The sequence below is a fragment of the Papaver somniferum genome, chromosome 1, assembly GCF_003573695.1.
Source record: "Papaver somniferum cultivar HN1 chromosome 1, ASM357369v1, whole genome shotgun sequence".
Lineage (NCBI taxonomy): Eukaryota > Viridiplantae > Streptophyta > Magnoliopsida > Ranunculales > Papaveraceae > Papaver > Papaver somniferum.
This window is the reverse complement of record NC_039358.1, coordinates 202,835,900-202,859,756: the sequence shown is the minus strand read 5'-3', so window position 1 is coordinate 202,859,756 and position 23,857 is coordinate 202,835,900. Positions and strand designations below refer to the sequence as shown.

At 37.6% G+C, this 23,857-nt stretch overlaps 4 protein-coding genes and 1 non-coding gene across 5 annotated transcripts; 4 read left to right on the top strand and 1 right to left on the bottom strand.

Annotated features, from left to right (window-relative positions):
- Window positions 1–254: 254 nt before the first annotated feature.
- On the top strand, window positions 255–1,487 carry LOC113358366 (basic 7S globulin-like). Its single transcript, XM_026601920.1, has one exon. It carries the CDS (start codon window positions 255–257, stop codon window positions 1,485–1,487), a length of 1,233 nt encoding a protein of 410 aa, XP_026457705.1.
- Window positions 1,488–3,091: 1,604 nt separating this feature from the next.
- Window positions 3,092–3,715, top strand: LOC113358359 (basic 7S globulin-like). Its single transcript, XM_026601910.1, has one exon. It carries the CDS (start codon window positions 3,092–3,094, stop codon window positions 3,713–3,715), a length of 624 nt encoding a protein of 207 aa, XP_026457695.1.
- Window positions 3,716–3,848: 133 nt separating this feature from the next.
- On the top strand, window positions 3,849–5,156 carry LOC113358351 (basic 7S globulin-like). Its single transcript, XM_026601898.1, has one exon. The coding sequence runs from the start codon at window positions 3,849–3,851 to the stop codon at window positions 5,154–5,156; it is 1,308 nt and encodes a 435-aa protein (XP_026457683.1).
- A 15,004-nt stretch (window positions 5,157–20,160) lies between these two features.
- On the bottom strand, window positions 20,161–20,784 carry LOC113358345 (putative disease resistance protein RGA3). Its single transcript, XM_026601893.1, has one exon. The coding sequence runs from the start codon at window positions 20,782–20,784 to the stop codon at window positions 20,161–20,163; it is 624 nt and encodes a 207-aa protein (XP_026457678.1).
- Window positions 20,785–21,792: 1,008 nt separating this feature from the next.
- On the top strand, window positions 21,793–21,863 carry TRNAG-GCC. Its single transcript has one exon. It is a non-coding gene; the product is annotated as a tRNA-Gly (tRNA).
- Window positions 21,864–23,857: the final 1,994 nt, after the last annotated feature.

Genomic DNA, 23,857 nt, shown 5'->3' with positions numbered 1-23,857 from the left:
TAATGCAGTCTTTAATTGTTTAGTTAATTAAGTAATATTAATTAGCCATTGGAGTTTGATCCGCAAGTGGCACCGCACTAGAATTACAGTTGACAACTAGAGTGAGTGACGCCATCCTGAATTGTGGTGGTTGCATCACCTACGATCTCCAATACTCATTCTCAGCATCAAAAATGCAACGGCACTTCTATAAATAAAACCAATGCCTAATTAGTATAATCATAACCACAATTCATTATCTTCTTCTAATTCCCATGGCTTCTTCTTCGTCTTTAGTTCAGTTTCTTTTTCTTCTCTTCTTTGTTTCTCATTTACCTTCCTCTTTTTCTCGACCTGCTAATATCATGTTTGATCTAGGCAGAGACTCGTCAACCCTCCAATATTGGATCAAAATCACCCAAGGAACTCCTCAAACTGCAATGAAACTAGTTCTAGATCTCGGTGGAAAGTTACCTTGGCTTCGTTGCCATAAAGGCTACAATTCATCATCGATCCGACCGGTCAAATGCACGACAACTCTATGCTCTCTGGCAAGCAAACCAGTCAATAGTACATGTCTTCCAAAAAAAACTTGCAGCATTTACACAAGTAACCCAGTAACTAAGTCCGTTGGCAAAGGAGAGCTCATGTCAGATCGTGTGGCTGTTAAATCTAATCCTGATGACAGCGAGGGGATACCGGTTGTTTCGCCTCGCCGGTTTGCTTTCGGTTGTACAACTACAAGTAATTTCTTAAGTGGACTTTTTAAAGGTGCTAAAGGAGTGGCTGGTCTTGGTCGTTCATCTGCTCTTTCTGTAGTAACACAGTTTGCTGTTGGATTTCGTTTGCCTCGCATATTCGCTCTTGAATTATCAGGAGGGTTTAGTAATAATGTTTACTTTGGGGGTGGTCCTTACATTCATCCTGACTTTTCTTCGGAGAGTAATACAAATAGAATTTTAGAGTACACTCCACTTTTGGTTAACCCAAAAAGTACCGATGAGTACTTCGTGGATCTTAAATCAATCCAGATACACGGTAAAACTGTACCGATAGACAAAAAGTTGATCTCCATCAACAAGGAAACTGGAGTCGGAGGGACCAAAATCGACATTCAAACTCCATACACTACTTTGGAGACATCAATCTACAAAGCCGTTATAAAGGTTTATAATGAATGGGCTAAAAGCGAGAATATTACTATGGTTGCTGCTGTCGCGCCTTTTACCTCCTGTTATATGTCATCCACACTGCCTTCTTGGCTTTACAGTGGATTTCGTATATCACCACCAAGTCTCTCTTTTGTCTTTCCTAAGAATCAATTGAATGTTGCTTGGTGGGATCTGTTTAAAGTGAATGATGCTGTCCATTGTGTGGCCTTTGTTGATGGAGGTTCAAATCCTTTGACTTCCATTGTTATCGGTGCTGCGCAAATAGGTTTCTTAGAGTTTGATATCTCAAGGTCAAGATTAGGATTCATGCAACCAAATTATATGTCCGGGTTCTAGATTTTGGTTATCTTTTATGCCAGCCAGTACTAGTAAGATGATTGTATGTGTTGATCTTCCCTTGGCTGCACTGTTTTATTTTGAGTACTGTATTTTCTTTTATAAATTAAGTGTATGTGAGCAACATTTCGTAAACATTTTCATGTGCAATAACCCCCACTTGCCAACTGCTCCTCTAAATTAGATCTTTCGTTCATGTTTTGAACCCGGCCTCTCCGGATTCAAATCCCTGTTTTGCTTAATTTTCTTATGAAAATATAATGTAAACTTGAAGTACTATTAATTAGGGAAGGAACCTAACTAACAAAATTTCCTATTTTGATAATTTAAAAATTAGAATAAAGCAATCAAACCCGGTTATTAGGAATAACAATATACTCCATTATTCAGGTGACAAGGGGGATAAATAATTCCAAGGTTTCAAAGAACAACTCAACGGGACCGACAAATAAGTATATTTGCCAATTATACACCTATAGTGGGGCTGACAAATCATTAAAACGGATGAACAAACCATTAAATCAAAGGATTTATTCATCGCTTCTACGATCGGTTCAATATGGACCGAGCGGCACAAATCCGAGGCTCGAATGCAACATAGGTGAGCATCGTTTTCTACAGAGACGAGCGGTTCAGATTGATCCAGCAACGGCTAGTCCATCCAACGGCTATGAATTCCTTTCCTAAAATTGAATTGATTTAAACTCCAAAATCGCACCTTCTACACGTACATGTTCTTCATAATTTCATTTCAAACTTCATCATTCGACTCAAAATCTTTCGATCTCAAAAAATGTCAATCAGGATTCTTGGTCCAAAGTTTTTTCTGGAAAAAGATTATTCCCTTGAAATTGGGAGTTATATGGTAGAAAATAGCAAATTTGGCATCAAGTAGTGTTGTGAGTAGCGCAATGTTCCTAAAGCTAACAAGTGCATTGATTGAATTAATGGAGAACATGCTCCACTGTTTGAATTTTCCGTTTACCACCTTATAATTAACAACCAAGTTGATTGCATCTTGACCAAGAACAGATCGCAATTAAGATAAGTTCACAAAATTCACTGATCCACTATGCTCACTGATTAATTAGTATTCTATATATGTAACACAAAGTTCATGTCTACTAGTGGTGTTTGCATCAACCAAGAACATTTAAACATATGCATTTCTTCTCAGCATTTTTTTTTTATTTTGAATGTCAATCAAAATTCTTCTTTTTTTTTACGTCACTATTAATTAGTTAACTCAATATAAGAGTTCTTACATGGTAGGCAAGCGAGCAACAAACTGCGCCGCAAGCCCTTTTTGAATTGCAAAGCTTATCTTTTTAAAAACAAACTCTCTCGAACCGGAGATCATGATATTACTGGGTATGACTTTCTGGATTCTTTTAAGGAGTCCAACCGCCTCTGGAGCTAAGAAACAAAAAGTATCAAAACCAAAAAGGATAAAAAAACGTTTAATTAAGAATAAACTAAACAATCAACAACACCCCATTTGCTATACATAAACTGATTGCTTCCGCAGATTTTCATGTTACTGAAATGCACTCTATAAATGAAACCCATGCCAAGTTAATTATTATCACCATCTTCTAAATCTTATGGCTTCTTCTTTTTCTTCTATTCATTTTCTTCTTGTTCTTCTATTCATCTCGTTTTCGTTCTCCAACGCTCAGACACCTACATCAACTACTTCTAAAAATGCTGGTATAATGTTCGCTCTTGAGAGAGATCCATTAACTCTCCAGTATATGATCAAAATCAACCAAGGAACTCCGCTAGCCGAAGTAAAACTAGTAGTCGATCTTGGTGGGAGATTACCTTGGCTTAGTTGTCATAAAGGATACAATTCATCATCGCTCCGCCCAGTTAGCTGCAAGTCGCCAGAATGCTCTCGAGCGGAGGGGCCAGTAAGCAGATGTGTATTGTGCAGTGGCACTGCAAAGACCCATAACGATTCATGTAGAATTTACATCAGAAAACCGGTAACTCGATCTGTCGCCAAAGGTGAGCTCATTTCAGATCTTGTGAGTGTTGCAGCTAATCCTGACAGCTGGGGGACACCAGTGTCTTCACCTCGCCGGTGTGCATTCGGTTGTGCAACTACAGGTAGTATCTTACAGGATGTACTATGTCAGTTTACATCGACCAAGAACGTGCCAATCTTTTCTTATTTCTTCGCAGCATTTAATTCTGACCCACGAAATTGTTTAAGTATAATCTAATTAATAACACCCCATTTGCTGTACATAATTGGCAGCCAGTAGGTTTTTATTAGCATTGTACATAAGTGGACTTACAGACATTGTATAAGTAAAACTTATGCTTACTAGGTTTTATCAGCATCTTCTAAATCCAATGGGTTCTTCTACTATTCAATTTCTTCTTCTTCTGTTCGTCTCTTTTTCTATATCGGATGCTCAGCTGCTGCCTCCATCAACTATTCCTAAACGTGCTGGAATAATCTTCGATCTTGAGAGAGATCCATCAACTCTCCAATATATGATCAAAATCAAGCAAGGAACTCCACAATCTGAAGTAAAACTAGTAGTCGATCTGGGTGGGAACTTACCCTGGCTAAGTTGTCATAAAGGACACAACTCATCATCATACCATCCGGTGAGTTGCTCGTCACCCCAATGCGTTCTAGCTAACAAACCAACCAGTACACTTGAATTATGTAACGGTACTGCTAATAATGCATGCAGCGTTTACATAATTAACCCAGTAACTCTGTCTCATCGCAAAGGTGAGCTCATTTCAGATCTTGTTACTGTTGCTTCTAATCCTGACAGCCAGGATACACCAGTTTCTTCCCCTCGCCGGTGTGCATTCGGTTGTGCAACAACTGGTAGTATCTTAAATGGGCTTGCAAAAACTTCTAAAGGAGTGGCTGGTCTTGGACGTTCGTCAGCTCTTTCTCTAGTTCCACAACTTGCAGTTGCATTTCGGTTCTCCCGGATATTTGCTCTGGATTTACACGATATCAATACCGATGTAAAGTCAGGTGAAACAGGAGGTAAGATTTATTTTGGGGGTGGACCTTACATTCATTATTTATTTGGCTTTGATGATTTGAAGGATAGAGATTTAACTTACACACCGCTCCTGATCAACCCAAAAAGTAAGGAGGAATATTTCATTGATGTGAAATCGATCAAGGTACACGGTATAACTGTACCAATAAACAAAAAGTTATTATCCATCAACAAGAAAACCGGAATCGGAGGAACGAAGATCGACACCCGCATTCCTTATACTAGCATGGAAACATCGATCTACAAGGCATTTACTAAGGCGTATATTGAATGGGCTGAAAGCTTTAACAATGCCAATGCTGAATTGAATGACTTCCTCAACATTACTCGGGTTACTCCGGTTGCGCCTTTTACTACATGTTTTAACTCTTCCACGGTGCCTCTAGTCAGAATGTTTCAAAATAATGATCCACCAGGTGTAGCTTTCATCTTTCCTAAAAGTGTATGGAACATCTCTTTGTTTGATATGGTGAGAGTTAATGATGGTGTCGACTGTGTGGGATTTGTTGACGGAGGTTCAAAGCCTAAGACTTCCATTGTTATTGGTGCACGTCAGATAGGCTTCCTAGAGTTCGATATTTCAAGATCAAGATTGGGGTTCCAGCAGCCAAATCTTAGAGAATTTTAATTAAGGAAAGACTGTATTTGTTTCTCTCTTGTTCAATTTGTTCTCTGTTTGCTTACTTTAATTTTCTGTTGCTGTTTAGAGCACTCTACCCATGTTGTCATTCCTTCCGTTTAATAAAATCTCTCTGGATCCAAAATAAAAGAGTCAGAGAATTTGTTTGAGATCCAAATCGACTGTGGATCGAATTTGCAACATATGATTGTCTTTCTTTTTTTTGAAACAGAAGGGGTAAACTTTATAATAATGCAACATATGAATTTATAATAATGAATTTGCAACATTTGAAATAATGAATTTGCAGCATATGATTGTGAGGAAAGTAATAATGAAACAAAGCAAATATAAATGAATTGTGTGGTTCACTCTTTGAATATCCGATTATCCAACTTTGTAGATAAGAACCAGGTTGAAGATTGTATCACGACGAGGAACAGATCCCATTTATCGATTGAATATTTTTATTACCAACTTAGAACCATTTTTACTCAACCACTAAATATCTCTGAAGTCATGGTCCACTCTTTGAATATCGATTCACCAAAATTATAGATAACCGCCAAGTTGATATTTCCATGATCACGACTAGGAGACACGAAAATTGAATGCGTCCAAACTTATAAGTTGACTCTCTGATCCATTAATTCTTTATAACAAATGATTTAAAACCAATGCCTGTAGTATGTAGTTTTCATTATCATAATCACAACTAGATACATAGTGATCCACCAAATTCCATCCATGGCTTCTTATTATTATTTTTCTTTGTCTGTTATTCAATTTCTTCTTCTTTTCTTCTTAATTTCGCAATTACCTTCCTCTTCTTCTCGTGGTATAGTGTTTCAACTTGAAAGAGATTCATCAACCCTCCAATATATGATCAAAATCAACCAAGGAACTCCTTTAACTGCAGGAAAACTAGTTGTCGATCTCGGTGGAAAATTACCCTGGCTTCTTTGTAATAAGGGTGCCTACAACTCTTCACCGATTCGACCTGTCAAATGCATGTCAGCGCTATGCTCTATAGCTACCAAACCACTGAACAGTACATGTATTTCTAAAAATACTTGCAGCATTTACACAAGTAATCCGGTAACAAATTCAGTGGTCAGAGGTGAGCTAGTGTCGGATCTGGTGACTGTTTTATCTAACGAAGATAGCAACGTTACCTTGGGAACACCGGTTGCTTCGCTTCGCCGGTGTGCTTTTGGTTGTGCCACTGCTGTTAATATCTCACGTGGACTTGCAAAAGGTGCTAATGGAGTGGCTGGTCTTGGGCGTTCATCTGCTCTTTCATTCGTTACACAATTTGCGGTTGGATTTCGATTCTCCGGAATTTTTGCTCTGGATTTACACGACAACATTCAGGATGACAAATTAAACCAAACGAGAGGTAAGATTTATTTTGGAGGTGGACCTTACATTCATTATTTGTATGGTTATGAAGATTGGGCAGACAGAGTGTTAACTTATACACCACTGCTTATTAATCCGATAAGTAAAGAAGAATATTTCATTGACGTAAAATCGATCAAAGTACATGGAGGTACCGTACCAATAAGCAAAAAGTTGTTGTTCATTAACAAAAAAACTGGAATGGGAGGAACGAAGATCGACATTCAAATTCCTTATACTACTTTGCAGACATCAATCTACAAGGCGTTTATCAAAGCTTACACTAGATGGATTGAACGCTATAACAGTGCTAACGCCAAAGTGCGTGATTCAACCCCGAATATTACTATGGTTACTCCGGTTGCGCCATTTACCGCCTGTTATAACTCATCCACCATGCCACTTGTCACAGAATTCAATTCAGTGCCACCAGGTGTGGCTTTCATCTTTCCCCATACTGTATGGAACATCTCTTTGTATGATCTGGTAAGAATTAAAAAAGGTGTTGATTGTGTGGGATTTGTTGATGGAGGTTCAAAGCCAAAGACTTCCATAGTCATTGGTGCACGTCAGATTGGTTTTCTAGAGTTTGATATTTCAAGGTCGAGATTGGGGTTCGAGCAACCAAATATTATTGATTACGAAGTATGTAACTGGTGCACGCCAGATGGGCGTCCTATTGAGCTCCCAAATATTAAGGATTAAAGGGATATGAAATAAACCTCCCTCGTACAATAATCCATTTTGTTAAGTGTATCTTTACCTTTTCTCTTTTTGTTTCACTCTTTTTTTAAGGGTATCATCCATTTTTTTCTTCTGTTCCCATTTTGGAACGCTGGAATATCGTTCCTTTTCTTGTTTTCTTTTTCCATTGCTTGTGGATAGAATTTGCTCTCACTAAGACAACCATATATGTCATGCATATCTTATGTATTACACTTGCACTACCTTTGACATCCTTCTCAGTGTGTCTTTTTTTCTTCTGTTTCCACTTTGGAACGTTGTAATATCGTTCCTTTCCTTGAATACAATCTTTTCTTTGTCCATTACTTGTGGATAGGACTTGCTCTCACTAAGACAACAACGTCATGTATATCATTACACTTGCACTAGTTTTATACGGTTTCTATGGTCAACATATACAAGGGGAGCTCCTTTGGTTCATGAGGACTATACAATAATTCATCTCTTTTTTTTTTGTCTTTCCAATTCTGCTCTTCCGTGTTGGGTCTTCTCTCTAGTCAAGTTGCAGCAAGGAGATAAGGCCACCAGACCAGCTCTAAATTAGTATGCATCGTTGCATAACCAAGAACAGTTCCATACTTTACTCAAAGATGAAATTTTTTAGTTTTAACTACACAAAAACATAAAGTCATACATATCAAAAAATAATTAATGCCCATATACAATCGAGTGCACAGAGATCCAAAATCACCCACTTGCTTAGGATTTTCAAGTCTCTCTTGCTAAAGAATTTGAAATGAGCAATGTTGGTGAATTGAAATTATTCTTAGGATTACAAATTCAACAACATAAGGATGAAATTTACTTATCCCAAGCTAAGTTTTCGATATAACGGTTGAGAAATATTAGCTTGAATCTAAATCGGGTTTTCATCTAATGGTGGATATTGATTGCTTTGTTACCGAGGAAAAAGCCTGATTTGAAAGACTATATAAGGGGACATCTAACAACTCTGCAAAACTAATACCCAAACCTTGCGTGTGATACTAGTTTGCGTGCTAGAGTCGGTTCTCCTTTAACCTTTGGTTTCCTTCTTCTAAAACCAAGTTAAACGACTTAAAGACTTCATTGGGATTGTGAAGCCAGACCGATACTACTTTTATCGTAGTTGTGTGATCTGATCTTGCATCTTCTATCGTACGAGTACAATCATATTGATTGGCTTGAGATTGATATCTCTGATAGGCAAGATATAAAAAGTAATCACAAACATCTTCGTCTCATTGTTTGTGATTCCACAACATCTTGTTTCGCTACCATACGATTAAGATTGTTGTGAGGTGATTGATTAATCTAGGATGTTCTTCGGGACTATTAGACCGGATTATCAATTGGTTCATGTTCACCTTGATTATTATCATAAGACGGAACAACAAACTTTAGGGTTTTTCTGTGGAAGACAGATTGATCCTTTGATAGACTTGTCTGTGTGGAATAGATTTGTTTATTGTCAAAGCCTGCGATTTTGAGTCGAAGCAACTTTTGAGTTGTGGGTGAGATCATCTAAGGGAATCAAGTGCGCAGTATCCTGCTGGGATCAGAGGCGTAGGGAGTACAATTGTACCTTGGATCAGTGGGAGACTGATTGGGGTTCAACTATAATCCAGTCCGAAGTTAGCTTGGAGTAGGGTAGTGTATGTAGCGGCTTAATACAGTGTGTATTCAATCTGAACTAGGTCCCGGGGTTTTTTTGCATTTGTGGTTTCCTCGTTAACAAAATTTCTGGTGTATGTGTTATTTCAGTTTCCGCATTATATTATTTTATCTTTATAATTGAAATAATACAGGTTGTGTGTTTAGATCATCAATTAGTATAATCCAACCTTTGGTTGTTGATTGTCATTGATTGATCCTTGGCAATTGGTCTTTGGTACCGTCCAAGTTATTCCTTGTGTTTGATTAAAGACTCGCTGATTTCTATTAGCTTGAGTAACTCAAAACAAGAGAGAGATATTAACTCCTTGAGATACTTTTAATTATTTAAAGTCTGACTGTCTAGTTGATTCTCTAGAAAGTGTTTCGGAGTTAGTCTATACATATGGCTAAGCGAAATATTGGGTGGTGTTGTTAGACCCCCGCTTTTTCACCAAGTATGCCCTTGGTGCTAGTATAAATTAGAAGATATAAGGCTAAAGGAGGAGGTTTTGGTTTTAGAATATTGTGTGAAGAATGAGAGGTTCTCTTCTTTCAAACCTAATTGTTATCTTTAGGTGCAATTAGATCATCTAATTTTAGAGTATCAAATAGATGCCTCTCATAATCTTATAGTTTCCAATTTAATTGGGTAGAAATTGTAAGTTATTTGAGAAGAATCTCCATTATTAGGTTCTTCCTTTATTTAAAGGGTAGAAGAAACTAAATTGGTTGATTATTTATCCTTTTCAAGTAATCAACTTCAATTTGTTTCAATTATAAGTTTTCGCTTCTCATCATTTGGTATCAAGAGCTTTGGTTTGATTCTCAAGGGGAAAAGATGTGATTGATGAAGATATTTGCTTTTGAGGTGAACACTACTAATCTCTTTCTCAAGTATTTTTGGGTTGATTGTTATGTTGTTTGATAGTGTTTTTAAATTAGGTTTTTGAATCTTATATTGATTTCACTATGGTTTATAAAAGAGAAGTTAATTTGGGTAGGATTCATTCAAAGGATGTGTTAATGAATATTGTACATGAAGTATTTGATGATATGTATCTAAGAAGTTAATAGTGGGTAATCTTCCAATCTATCAAGATGGCATGAATGTGGATCAAATCTTTAATTATTTCACTACTATGGATTAGTTCTATCATGTAGAAATCAAGAGAAAGGAGAATGCAAATCATTATCTCCAATTTTTGTTGAGGTATTTAATGGTGGTGAAATAAAAGATTTTGGTTCATCAACATATGATATTAACTTGGAAAGACCTCAAGAAAAATTGGAAGTGAGGGGCAACAAGATTTTACTCAAATTACAACTCAACGGAGAATCACCATACATCAATCCAACTTGGCCATTCTTTGATGATAGATAACCCAAAGCTAGTTATCGTGCAAATATTTACCTTATGTCTTCTAATTTACCTTGCACCAAAGGCACATACGGCGGATGGATAACTCCTAAAATAAAATCTTCACTGCGTAAGTGCATAATAACAATTTTGTATTCTCTGTGTATAGACTGCCGAAACTTGATTGAGCTGATGATGATCGAAGGCTTCCATGATTTAGGTTTAAGTTAATGATCAAAGGCTCTGTAATTGCATGGTTTAATATTACGACTTGCATACATATATATATATATATGTAAAGAAAGGCCAATTCCTTTTTGGGAACAAACTCCTCATTTCAACTGATTTCCTTTTTTTAGTGTGTTAAGGATTTTCTTTTTTACAGGAATTCCTTTTCAAGAGTTTCACGTTTTAAGTTTTTCACGTTTTTTTTATTATTTTATTTATTAAACGGCTTGGACGTAAGTTTTGTCCACCCTTACTAAAGTACAATTAAGTATAGGTGTGGTGTAACTAAATAATTCAAGTTTAAATTCTAACATAAGTATTGTCCACCTACTTTTTTTTCAACACGATTACTAACAGACAGTTAAATATTTGATGTATCCAGATTGTAACCAAATTTTAATTATTAGAACCAATAGAGTTATGCCAAGTATCCTCACCATAGCTTTTGCATTAGAAAAGGCCTTTCTAGGCCAATAGGAAACGAGGATTTCATCACCGTTTAACGTGAGAGCTTTATTTGTCAAGGCCTCTAAGGGGAAAGATTCTTTTCATTAGGAGCAGCTATACTAATACTGTTCTTATTAACTTCTGCGAACCCAGTCTTAGCATCGGCAGGATGCACATGCGAAGCTGAAGAACAGCAGGTTAATCCTAAGCAAACCCATGTAGCTCTAAAATACAAAATCATTGTCGTTGTCAGTATTCTTTTAGCTAGTGCAGTTGGCGTTTGCATTCCAATTATAGGTAAAACAGTCATTCCGGCTTTACGACCAGATGGACATATTTTTTTCTTGATAAAAGCGTTTGCTGCTGGTGTTCTACTTTCAACGGGGTTTATACATATCTTGCCCGACTCTGTCGAAGATTTAACATCTCCTTGTTTGAATGAAAAGCCATGGGGTGATTTTTCGCTTGCCTTTTGCATTGCCATGACGTCTGCCATGGTTACATTGATGGCGGAATCGTTTTTAACGGGTTTCTTTAGGAGAAAAGATTCTAAGGATGAGTTGCCAAATAAAGCAGATGGCCAAACGACACAATCTAAAGGAGGAGATATAGAAAACAGAGTTGAAGGTCAGGTGGAAGTTCATACACATGCAACACATGGCCATGCACATGTATCATTATCATCAGAGGACGCCATAAAATCATTACTCATGTACTCCTTCCGTTCCTTTTTAATAGGCTGGTTTTGTTTTTAGAGAAAATTAAGGAAATTAAGAGAATTAATCATTGAAATTGGTGCTCATGACAATAAAAATAAGTGAAGTGAAATGGTCCCTATGACACTTGTCAGCAAAAGAAGTATAGTGAAATGGTCCACAACACACTTGTCATCAAAAGAAGTCAAGAGAAAAGTGGTCCCAAAAAACGAAAGTAACATTTGACTTTCCCAATTAGGAAACCAGCCTACTTTTTTGAAACATTTATTTTAGGAAACCAGCCTATTAAAAAGGAACGGGGAGTAAGTAATTCATAATCACTTCTCGCCTTCTCCCGATGTCTCTTAAACTGCAATTTTGAGTGTGATAAAGTTAAGACTAATTTTGGGAATTGTGGTGCACTCTGTGATAATAGGAACTGCACTCGGTGTTTCTCACGATCCTTCCACGATCAGGCATCTTATTGTAGCCTTGACATTTCATCAATTATTTGAAGGAATGGGACTTGGCGGTTGCTTAACTCAAGCAGAATTCAAGAAGAAAGCTGTTGCTTGGATGGCTGTTTGTTACTCGTTAACTACACCTATTGGCATCGGAATTGGAATTGGAGTATCAAAATCTTACAGCGGGACTAGTCCTACAGCTCTAATTGTACAAGGGAGTATGAACCATAAGATGCATTGGTGGACCTGTTATGGACCATAAACTATATGGCATTGGTGGACCTGTTATGGACCATAAACTCCAAGACAACTGGAAACTTCACCTAGGATCTTTTGTTTCACTTTTTCTAGGGGGTGCTTGTATGTCAGTCATTGCCTTGTGGGCTTAATTATTGTTTTTTTTTTTTAATTATTTTGAGAAGAACCAATAGAGATTTACAGAAGATTGGATTAAGTGATATGCCAACTTTCTATTTCAAGATTGAGCAAACGAATGACAAACTAGATTCTTACAAATCATCATACATTGGCCACTGAGGGTGTGGAATTCACTGCCGAATACTGGTGGTGGCAAAACCGCGGCGAATTTTCAGTTACACAAATTCTCCAGCACCTGGAGAAGAACCTTCAAAAACAAATGGCATGATCTTGTGGCAGCTTTGTACTTCTGCAGAATCTGCACTATAAGTATCATGAATAAGATTAATCAGACAACGAGATGGAATATAACAATCTCTCATCAGGGAGAGAATTTAGCCTGGACGCCATGCATGCACATATTTCTGTATGGACTGTGTTAATCTAATATGTCTACGAGGAACAAAATGGACCTCCCAATATTTGATATTATTCATCATTTGAAGGCAACATACAAGAATTTGATAGAAGAAAAACACATGATTTTGGCTAGTTAGAAGCAATTTGGATGGGACAAGTCAGGTCTCGAACTTTCAGTCAGCTCAATTTTGTTCTTAACAGAGGAGTCAGGAAGTTACCTCTAAAATCTGTTCGATGATACACAGCCAGTTTCTTCCTACTATGCAAAGAGAACCACCTGAGCCTCCACCAGTAATTAAATCTCCAAACAAAGATCCGTTTTCATAAATATTTAGACACTTTACAGTGTTGCATCCCCTGCACCAATTTTACTAGCCTCTCCGTTCCATCAGACCCGGTGATTTACATATCTTAGACATCCAATTTACCTAAATGAATTAAATAATGACATGAATATTTATAAAGCTAAGTTAATAATAACATGAATAATATACAGAGAAAACAGCACTACGCACCTGGTGGTAGCAATGGAGTCATGAGCTGCAGGAAGGAATTAAGAAACGTAAGATCTACTTCTTCTACTTCTCCATCAAATTAATATCGCCAATAACATCTGGATATCCTAGTTTCTCGTCTCTTTGAATAAAATCAACAACCAGTGTATCAATAAACGTAAGATCATAGGGTATCGACTCTTTATTCAGTTTGTCGCATCGGGAGATCTCTAATTTTCGCAGAGAAGTACATAATCGTAAATCCGGTAGAGACGTCAAGAAAGGGCAATATTCTAACTTCAACGATTGAAAACAACTGTTATCGCAGTTGTTGTTTAGATCATCATCATCACGAGAACCTTGAAAATTAACGCAGTACATAATCTCTAAGGACTGAAGAATAGTGTTGTATTGGAGTAGTACGCCCAGAGGTGGTAAATATATAAGATTCGGGGAAGAAGATATTTGAATGGATGTGAGAGAAGTCAGACATCCTACTCTGTTAAAACTTTGGTAAATTCCTTTCTTAATTTTATTCATAGTAGTTCTATAGATATTTATACATGACCGATAACTTGAGACTCAAAACTTTCCTAAGACACGGATTTGAGACTTTCCTTATAAGTCTCAAAATAATGACTTACATGGACACTCCTTTCCTAGTATATGACCACACTTTCCTAAAATATCACTTACCTTATCAGTCTCACATTAATGACTTACATGGACAATACTTTCCATAGACTGACCACTACGGTCTTGGAAAGTATTACACTTTCCTTAATACCCCCTCAAGACGGAGCATGCAGGTCACAAATGCCCATCTTGGACAAAAGACCTTGAAACTGAACTCGTCCTAATGATTTGGTGAAGATATCCGCCAACTGCAACCCCGTAGGCGTATAAGAGGGAGAAATAATTTTCTGTACTATCGCATCCCTAATGAGATGACAATCCACTTCTATATGTTTAGTTCTTTCGTGAAAAACGGGATTCTGAGCAATATACAATGCCGACTGACTATCACAAAGAAGACTCATTCCCTGTGTATGACAAACTCCCAAATCACCTAGTAATTGCTTCAACCACTTCAATTCACAAGTAGATGCATCCATAGATCTGTATTCTGCTTCAGCTGAACTCCGAGAAACTGTGTACTGCTTTTTGGTCTTCCAAGACACTGGTGAATCTCCAAGAAGCACAAACCATCCTGTCAACGATCGTCTAGTCAAAGGACAGCTTTCCCAATCTGAATCACACCAGCCTTTTAAACTTCGACTACTATCAGAGCGCAAAAAAATTCCTTGCCCAGGATTCTTTTTCAAATATCTAACTACCCGAAGTGCAGCTTCCCAATGTTCTTGTCTTGGATGCTGCATAAACTGTGAAAAAATATGCACAGAATAAGCTAGATCTGGTCTAGTCACAGCCAGATAAATCAATCTTCCAATCAGTCGTCGATACCTTTCTGCATCAATCAGCAACGGCCCTGTTACCAAAGCTAGACGATGATTAGTTTCCATTGGAAACTCTGCTGGTTTTTCTCCCAATAACCCCGTCTCCATAATAATGTCCAATGCATATTTCCGTTGACAAACATAAATGCCTTGCTTACTGCGAGCTATCTCCAAGCCCATAAAATATTTTAATTTTCCCAAATCTTTCATCTTGAAACACTGTCCCAAATATGTTTTAAATTTATTTAGCTCCACTATATTATCTCCTGCAACAATCAAATCATCCACATACACCAAAACATTAAGCTGCATCTTTCCTTTGATCATAGTGAAGAGAGAATAGTCTGAATAAGATTGCCAAAAACCATAATTCTTCAAAGGTGTTGATAGTTTTGCGAACCAACAACGTGGAGCCTGTTTCAAACCATACAATGATTTCTTCATTCTACATACCATATTAGGATTACCTCTCGCAAATCCAGGTGGTATTTTCATATACACCTCTTCCTCCAAATCTCCATGTAGAAATGCATTGTGCACATCCATCTGATGTACTTCCTAATTTTTAATAGCTGCAACAGCTAGAAAAGTGCGCACTGTTGTCATTTTTGCTACAGGTGCAAAGGTCTCTTTGTAATCTAAGCCTTCCACCTGATGATTTCCAAAGATCACCAATCTTGCTTTTAAACGAACCAAATTCCCATTTTCATCATACTTTTCTGTATATATCCATTTACTTCCTAGTGCTCTCTTGCCCTCCGGTAATTCTTGCAAAACCCAGGTATCTTGTTCTTCTAGTGCTCGTATTTCTTCCTCCATGGCTTTCCTCCATCCTGGATGTTTCATTGCTTCTTTAAAGTTGCGAGGTGCAGAACTCGCAGTTATAGCTGCAAGAAATTTCTTATACGGTCTAGAAAATTTATCACAACTAACATAATATGTCAAAGGATACGGTGTACCTGAGGAGGATGATTGTGATGAATGAAGATGAGATGGACTGTTTTCTCGAGTGGTGTGCGTCACAAATCCCTTAAGCCTACTCGATGGAATTTTCGTACGCTTTCCTTTACCCATATCACCTTCTACTGCAACATCATTGCCCGGACTCATAATGTCAGATCTCTCTTGAACTGCTACACGTTCTTCTTCCGTTGCAGTCACATCTTGAACTGCTACACCTTCTCCTTGTGTCACAGTTACGCCCGGTATGCCTACAGCGTCTCCTGCTGTCGCAGTTACGCCTGGTACTGCCACACTTTCTCCTGTTGTCGCTGTTACGTCTTCATCATCACTCCAGTCAAACCTTGGATTCAGCTGATCAGTCTCAGCTGATACACCAGTCACCTCGGTCTCAAAATCATGACCAGGCTGAACACTCTCGTTGCGAGTCGAAACTGTTGGCTGCTGCAACACAGATGTTTCATTCTTATATGGGAAACTATTCTCACAAAACTGGACGTCTCTTGACACAAGAAATTTTCTTTCATCCAAGTCATATACTTGCCATGCCTTTTTACCAAACGGATATCCAAGAAAAACACACCTCCTTCCTCTACTTGCAAATTTATCACCTTTATTACTTTGATCATGCACATAACACAGGCATCCAAACACTTTCAACTGATTATACGGAGGTTGCTTTCCAAACAATATTTCATACGGCGTTTTATTTTCCAGAATAGGTGTAGGAGTACGATTAATCAAATACGCAGCTGTCAATGCGCATTATCCCCAAAACCGTATTGGCAAGTTGGCTTGAAATCTCAAAGCCCTTGCCACATTCAATATATGTTGATGCTTTCTCTCCACTCTTCCATTTTGTTGCGGAGTGCCTACACACGATGTTTCAAAAACTATCCCATTAGTCTTAAAATATCCACGTAATGAATTAAACTCGGTACCATTATCACTTCTAACAACTTTGATATCTTTATCAAATTGTCGTTTCACAAGAGCAATGAAATCAAGAAACGTTCGTTCAACTGCCGTTTTATTTGGAAGTAAATGAATCCACACACCTCTTGAAAAATCATCTACTATTGTTAAAAAATATTGTGCTCCACAAGACGATGTAGCCCTATAAGGACCCCATAAATCTATATGAATCAACTCAAAAATACAACTGGATTTACTTAGACTACTAGTAAAGCTACTCCTATGTTGTTTCGCTCTTGGGCAAATATCACAAACTTCATTATGCTTCTTCAATCTACTCACACCCGGCAACCTTTGCAATACTTTTTCTGATGGATGTCCCATTCGTCGATGCCACAGCTCATATGATTCTCCACTGACTCCCATAACTTCAACTCGAGGCACACCACAGAAAATATACAGTCCACCTTGTCGTTCACCCATTCCAATCACCTTCCTCGTCAACCGGTCCTGTATAAGACATAAACTGTTAGTACATTGTACCGTACACATTAATTCATCAATAAGTTGTGTGACTGAAATTAGGTTACAAGTTATTTGAGGCACATAAAGCACATTATTAAGTCTCAAACCGCCCTGCAGAATAATAGTCCCTATTTTCTCAGATTGTGCATATTTTCCATCTGGGAGTCCAACAGTACACTCCACAATATCTTTCACATCAATCATGTCATCTCTTCTACACGTGACATGATTTGTAGCTCCCGCGTCAATAATCCAATTCGGTTTAGTTTGCTTACCTTGAAGTTGGGACGTATTTTTCTTTGCATTCAAAAACTCAAGCACCTGTCTGAGTTGTGTTGCGGTTACTCCCATCAAATCTGAGCCGTCTGAGGAATATGGACCATTTGACTGCTTTGTCTCTGATATATTTAGATTATGTGATCGAACCTGATTGCCCGTTCCTTGTCCTCTACCACCTCTTCCATTCGCAAATCCTAGGTGATATACTGGATTCTTCTTTTGCGTATCATAATCTATATTCTTGTCTTTGCTTGATTCTCCATCTCCACCCATTCTCAACGATTTATTTTTTTTTTCAGTTTTCAACCGGCTCTGATACCATGTTAAAACTTTGGTAAATTCCTTCCTTAATTTTATTCATAGTAGTTCTATAGATATTTATACATGACCGATAACTTGAGACTCAAAACTTTCCTAAGACACGGATTTGAGACTTTCCTTATAAGTCTCAAAATCATGACTTACATGGACAATCCTTTCCTAGTATATGACCACACTTTCCTAAAATATCACTTACCTTATCAGTCTCACATTAATGACTTACATGGACAATACTTTCCATAGACTGACCACTTCGGTCTTGGAAAGTATTACACTTTCCTTAATATTCTCCAAAGAACAATGAGTTAACTGCATCATCATAGGTACCATTTAATCTCAATTCTTTAAGGGAAGAAAACGAAGTTATCGGTGTGGTTCTCCAAATAGATACTCAATTCAACAAGCGAAGGGAATAATGAGTATCTCTGATTTGTTGCATTACTGCTACTATGCTTTTCTCTTCATTCTCATCCTGGAAATAAAACTCTTCACCTAAACCCTTGACTGATTCCATTCCCCAAATATAAAGGACCCTAAGGTATGGGAGCATACCCAGCGCTGGAAGCTTCTCACAATTGTTGCAATATGTTAAACTTACTTCCACCATATTCGGGAGGTAATTTGGGGACGAACAACACATCATCCACTTCGGAAACTTTAAACCGGAGAATCCTTCTATACGTAAGTTCTTCAAGTTTGAGTGAGGCTGGAGACTCTCCAACACCAAGCTACTACTATTATTCTCATCATAGTCATCACAACACCAGGACATAGCCAACTCTCGAAGGTGTTGCTTGTCCTTTAACTTTGCTCCCTTCGCACCTTCTATTCCACCTCTCACATTTTCAAGTTTTCTAATCTTTAACACCTGAAGGTAGTTTAAGCCTGCTAACTCTTCAATGCCACTTCCACCGACATCTGCTTCTTCTCTAACAATGTAAAAATCTAATGTTTCAAGGCAAGTGAGACTTTCTATACCTCATATCTGCTGTGTGTAAAAATTCTCAATTCTGGCCAATTCTGAGCTTCTTTGGGAAGTTGACACACACTACCTAGTTTCACTATCTCCAAATTGCAGAGGCTGCTAATGCATGATTCAGGCAATATTTTGATCTTAGTACTACTCAAATCAAGACACCTTAATCGAGTCAATGCTCCTAACTCTCTAGGTAATGTATCTAGTTTATAACAAAAACTGAAGCGCAAAGTTCTTAAACTACTGATACAGGTGATTGAATCTGGTAATTTTGAGATTGATGTAAATGAAAGATTAAGGAAACTAAGATGTTTTAACAACCCAATATTTTCGGGTATGAGGTCAATATTCGACCGACAAATGTCGACATGCCTCAAACACTTCAAAGACCCAATTTTACTAAGAAGCCAGCTGGGAACGTTTTTGCATCCACGAAATATCAGTGTTTGCAAATTGTAAGAATGATTTAAAGACACTTCAGGAGATAAACTGATGCTTGAGAGGTCAAGGTACGTAAGATGCTTCAGATTAGTAACCGAAGAAGCACTACATAGTTTGCAAAACTCAAGGCCACAAGAGAGAGAGCATGGATAAGACGAGCCACCGAGTGCACATAATATTCGTAGACGCCTATAATTAATGAAATATTTGATGTGCAGAAAATTCCTTGGGTTAAGAGCAATAATGGTTCGCAACTTCATCACGTTTGATAATACTTTTGGAGGTGCCAAACATGGTCCGTTATCAAATAGCACTTGTAAACGACGAATTTGTTGAACTTCTTCCATCCCATCTCTTAACTTTGCAATTCCAAATTCATTGGTATCTAGGACACTCATTGCAAGATCATGCACCAAATCATGCATCTTACATGTTGCAATGTCACCCAATTCATCATCTCTCTGGACATCCTGAAAAAACGAACTCCACACCAAATACTCAAAATATTCATTTCCCAGATCTTCACAAGATATATTACCCAGGAATCCTTCTGCCATCCATAGTCGAATTAATGTACTTTTATTTATTACCCAGTCTTTTGGAAAAATACAACAATATGAGAAACATTGTTTTAAAGGTGAAGACAAGTTATCATAGCTCAATTTTAATATTGAAATGACTTTCTTGTGTTCTGGTGTCCTCCACAAATGATCATTATTTGCAATTGATAGCCAATAACCTTGATTTCGTTTCGAACACATTAAACTTCCTAGAGAGTTCACTGCTAGTGGTAAACCATCACATTTTTCAGCTATATCCTTGCCGATAAGTATCATTTCTGAAGTCAACACTGCTCCACCCTGAGACATTACTTTCCTTTCGATAATAGACCAACAATCAGCATCTGATAATTTTTTTAAAATTGTAAATTTTACCCCCAACAACATCTGCAACCTTTTGGTTACGTGTAGTGACTAAGATTTTGCTGCCGAAGCCAAGAACATTCTTTAGTTTTTCCCAATCATCAATATCCTCGTTCCACAAATCGTCCAAAACTAGCAGATACCTTTTACCGGCCAACCTTTCCTTAACCTTATTCGCCAGGACATCAACATTTGATAGATCACCACATGTGCCTCCAGTAATGGACTCTAAGATATTTTGTAAGATCTTATAGACATTGAAATCATCAGATATGCAAACCCACATCTTTAGCTCAAAGTATTTTCCTATGGACTCATCATTGTAGACCAACTGAGCTAGTGAAGTCTTGCCAAGTCCACCCATACCCACAATGGATAATGATGGTGGTAACGACTTGTCAGACAAAAATTTTACCATGTCTGATTTTGCATCATCCCTCCCTATAAGCACTGAATCATCTACCACCGATGATGTTAGACGATTAGGTTGCTCCCTAGTTTGGTCAGGGTGAAAACCACTAGCATTCAACGAGTACCTAATATTTTCTTCGTAAATTCCATCTAATCTTTTATTGATACCGCTAATTTTACGAGACATCTTGAATTGAAATACAAGTGGATTGGAAACAAAGTCTCGTACCTTGTGTTTAAGTTGGCTTCCCATTTCAAGGCGGCGCATACAAGAAATCATCCATAACATCGTCAACATCATAAACAACGTCTTTAAGCCTTCTCAACCAGAGTCTAACAGTAGGATCATTTACTCGTTTTTCCTCAGCAGAAGTAATTAGAGCTTGAATTGACTATAAGGTTTCCTTGAGCTTTCTCAAATCGTCTTTTACACCCCATGCCAGAGTAATCTGCTCAGTAATAATAGGTAGTACTTTCTTTATGATTTCGGTCACTCCATTAACAAGAACTGCATCCAAAGCCATAATCAAATTAGGAGGGAATGAATATGAAAAAGAGAAAAATGGTTCTGAATTGAAGAAAGTTAAATGAAGAAATTAGGAGTAGGTAACAAAGAAACTAAACTCTTCTTAGGATGGAGATATAAAACTGAATAAGATTAATACAGATGAGCATAGCTCAGTGATTAAGAGGACTAAACAACTACTCTCAATTATTTAATTAATTTAACTACTAATACCTTTAGCATGAGTCTCCTAATGAAGACATCTTTATGGCCATACGAGCCTTCCTGGCAATATTCAATCGGCTATTTTTATATGCTTTTGAAAAAAAAAAAAAAAAAAAGTAATTAATGAGATTACGTTTGGTTGTTGAAAAAAAAAAGGTTAATTCTTCTGTTTACTGCTTATTCCCCCCTTGAATACCAATGGGCAATCTCATTTGGATTTAGAATGATTTAAATCCAACGCTTTAACCACCCTTGGATAATCATGTAAATCCCGTATTCAGGCGAAACATTGAGGTTGTTTTGCTTCTCCAGAAGTAAGATCGCTGAAATCTCTAGTTTTATCCCCAGCCAAAAGTTACGCCTTTTCTGAAAAACAGTTTTCCCAAGAGATTCCAAAGATTTCCCTGGCTCTGATTGGTTTTCTTTTTACATCGAGTAAATTAAATAATGGAATTGCAACATCCAGCACCAGTGGTCTAGTGGTAGAATAGTACCCTGCCACGGTACAGACCCGGGTTCGATTCCCGGCTGGTGCATGTTTATTTTTTTTACTCTTTGTTTTGACGGGGTTTTTCCATATCTATGTAAAGTCAATCTACGATTTGGCGGTCAAGCAGCAGAATTCAAGAAGAAAACTACTGCTGCTGCTTGGATGGATATTTGCTATATCTATACTACGCCTCTTAGCATCGGAACTGGAACCGGAACCGGAAGTTAGAGATGTAGTAGGATACATCTCACTGTCGAAATCAATTCCTCGCAAACTCTAATATTCACTTTCACCCCTTGTATTATTGTTTTACCTTAAAACTGATACAAAATTATAATTACCCATGTGCTTGCTGCTTAGATTATAGTGTAGAAATGTTACCATGTCCATGACTATGCGTGTACCGCGATGTCGGCTAACAAGTTTTGATTGAATTAATGAAGAACGTGCTCCGCTATAAGGTACAACCTAAGTTGACTGCGTTGCAACCAAGAAGAGATCTCATTTAATATCAAAAGTACAAGATTCGCTGATACATACAGTACGATGTATGTACTTTGGTTAATTAACTTAATTATAGTATAATAATCGAAGTAACACAATTTTCACATGTTCCAAAAGCTGTATTTCTTTCTCTGAAGCTGGTGAAGGCATCCATGGTCACTTACTTTATAAATATATCCCATCCCTAGTTAGTTTTCATCACCATCTTCTAAATCCCATGGCTTCTTCTTCTTCTTCTTCTACACATTTTCTTCTCCTTCTTCTGTTTGTCTTTTTTTCTTTGTCTAATGCTCAGAAACCTACATCAACTATTCCTAAACATGCCAATATGGTCTTTGATCTTGAGAGAGATCCATCAACTCTCCAATATATGATCAAAATCAACCAAGGAACTCCCCTAGCCGAAGTAAAACTAGTGGTCGATCTTGGTGGGAAAATTATCCTGGCTAAGTTGCCATAAAGGATACAGTTCATCGTCATACCGACCAGTCAGTTGCAGGTCGCCCCAATGCACTCTAGCCAACAAACCAGTGATGAGTACACGTGAACTTTGCAATGGCACTGCTAAAAATACTTGTAGCATTTTACATAAATAACCCGGTAACTCGTTCAGTAGTCAAAGGTGAGCTCATTTCAGATCTTGTGAATGTTACTTCTAATCCTGATAGCCAGGAAACACCAGTTACATCGCCTCGCAGGTGTTATTTCGGTTGTGCAACTACTGCTGGTAATATCTTAAGCAAGCACCCTGAGAGTAAATAAATTATAGGAACAGTCACTTGCTAGTCAAGGAGGAATCATAAGAAGAGACAAAAGACAGATCGCAAACAAAAATTCTTGCTGAAGCAAAGAAATTAAAATCCGAGATAAACCCCTAAAAGCGAAGTTAAAAGTTATGGTGACGTTTCACATCCCAATAAGGAACCAATCCATCCAACTATGACGGGGATAAGCTCACTTTCCAAATCCCCTTGGCTTTCCTGGAATCCAGAGCACAAATTTATAAAAATGAAAAATACACACCTGTGTGGTATACCGAAAAAATAGCCAAATAAGATACAAGAACAACCCATCGGGATTCTGCCACAACTAAGACAACCTCCGCAGACAAATAAACCCCAATAACTGGACTTGAGCACCCTGACAGAAAAAACATAATAAAGCAAAGAAAGAGAAAAGGAAGCATAAGAGAAGGAGAAAGAGAGATTGCAAACCAAAATTCTTTTAAAGCAAAGAAACAAAAATCTGGTATAAACCCTTAAAAGCAAAGTTAAAAGTTCAGTTGTCCCAGTAACTATGACAGAAAATAAGCTCCCTTTTCAAATCCTCTTGGCTTTCCTGAAATCCAGAGCACAAAGCAATACATCAGATTTATATTTAAATTTAGATAAACGAAAAACACACACCTGTGTTGTATATCGAAAGAACAGCCAACGAAGGTAAATAAGCTACAAAACCACCCACCGGGCTTCTGCCACAACTAAGACGAGCTTCACCGCCAATCAAATGACATACATTCCTCGACTTAATAAATCG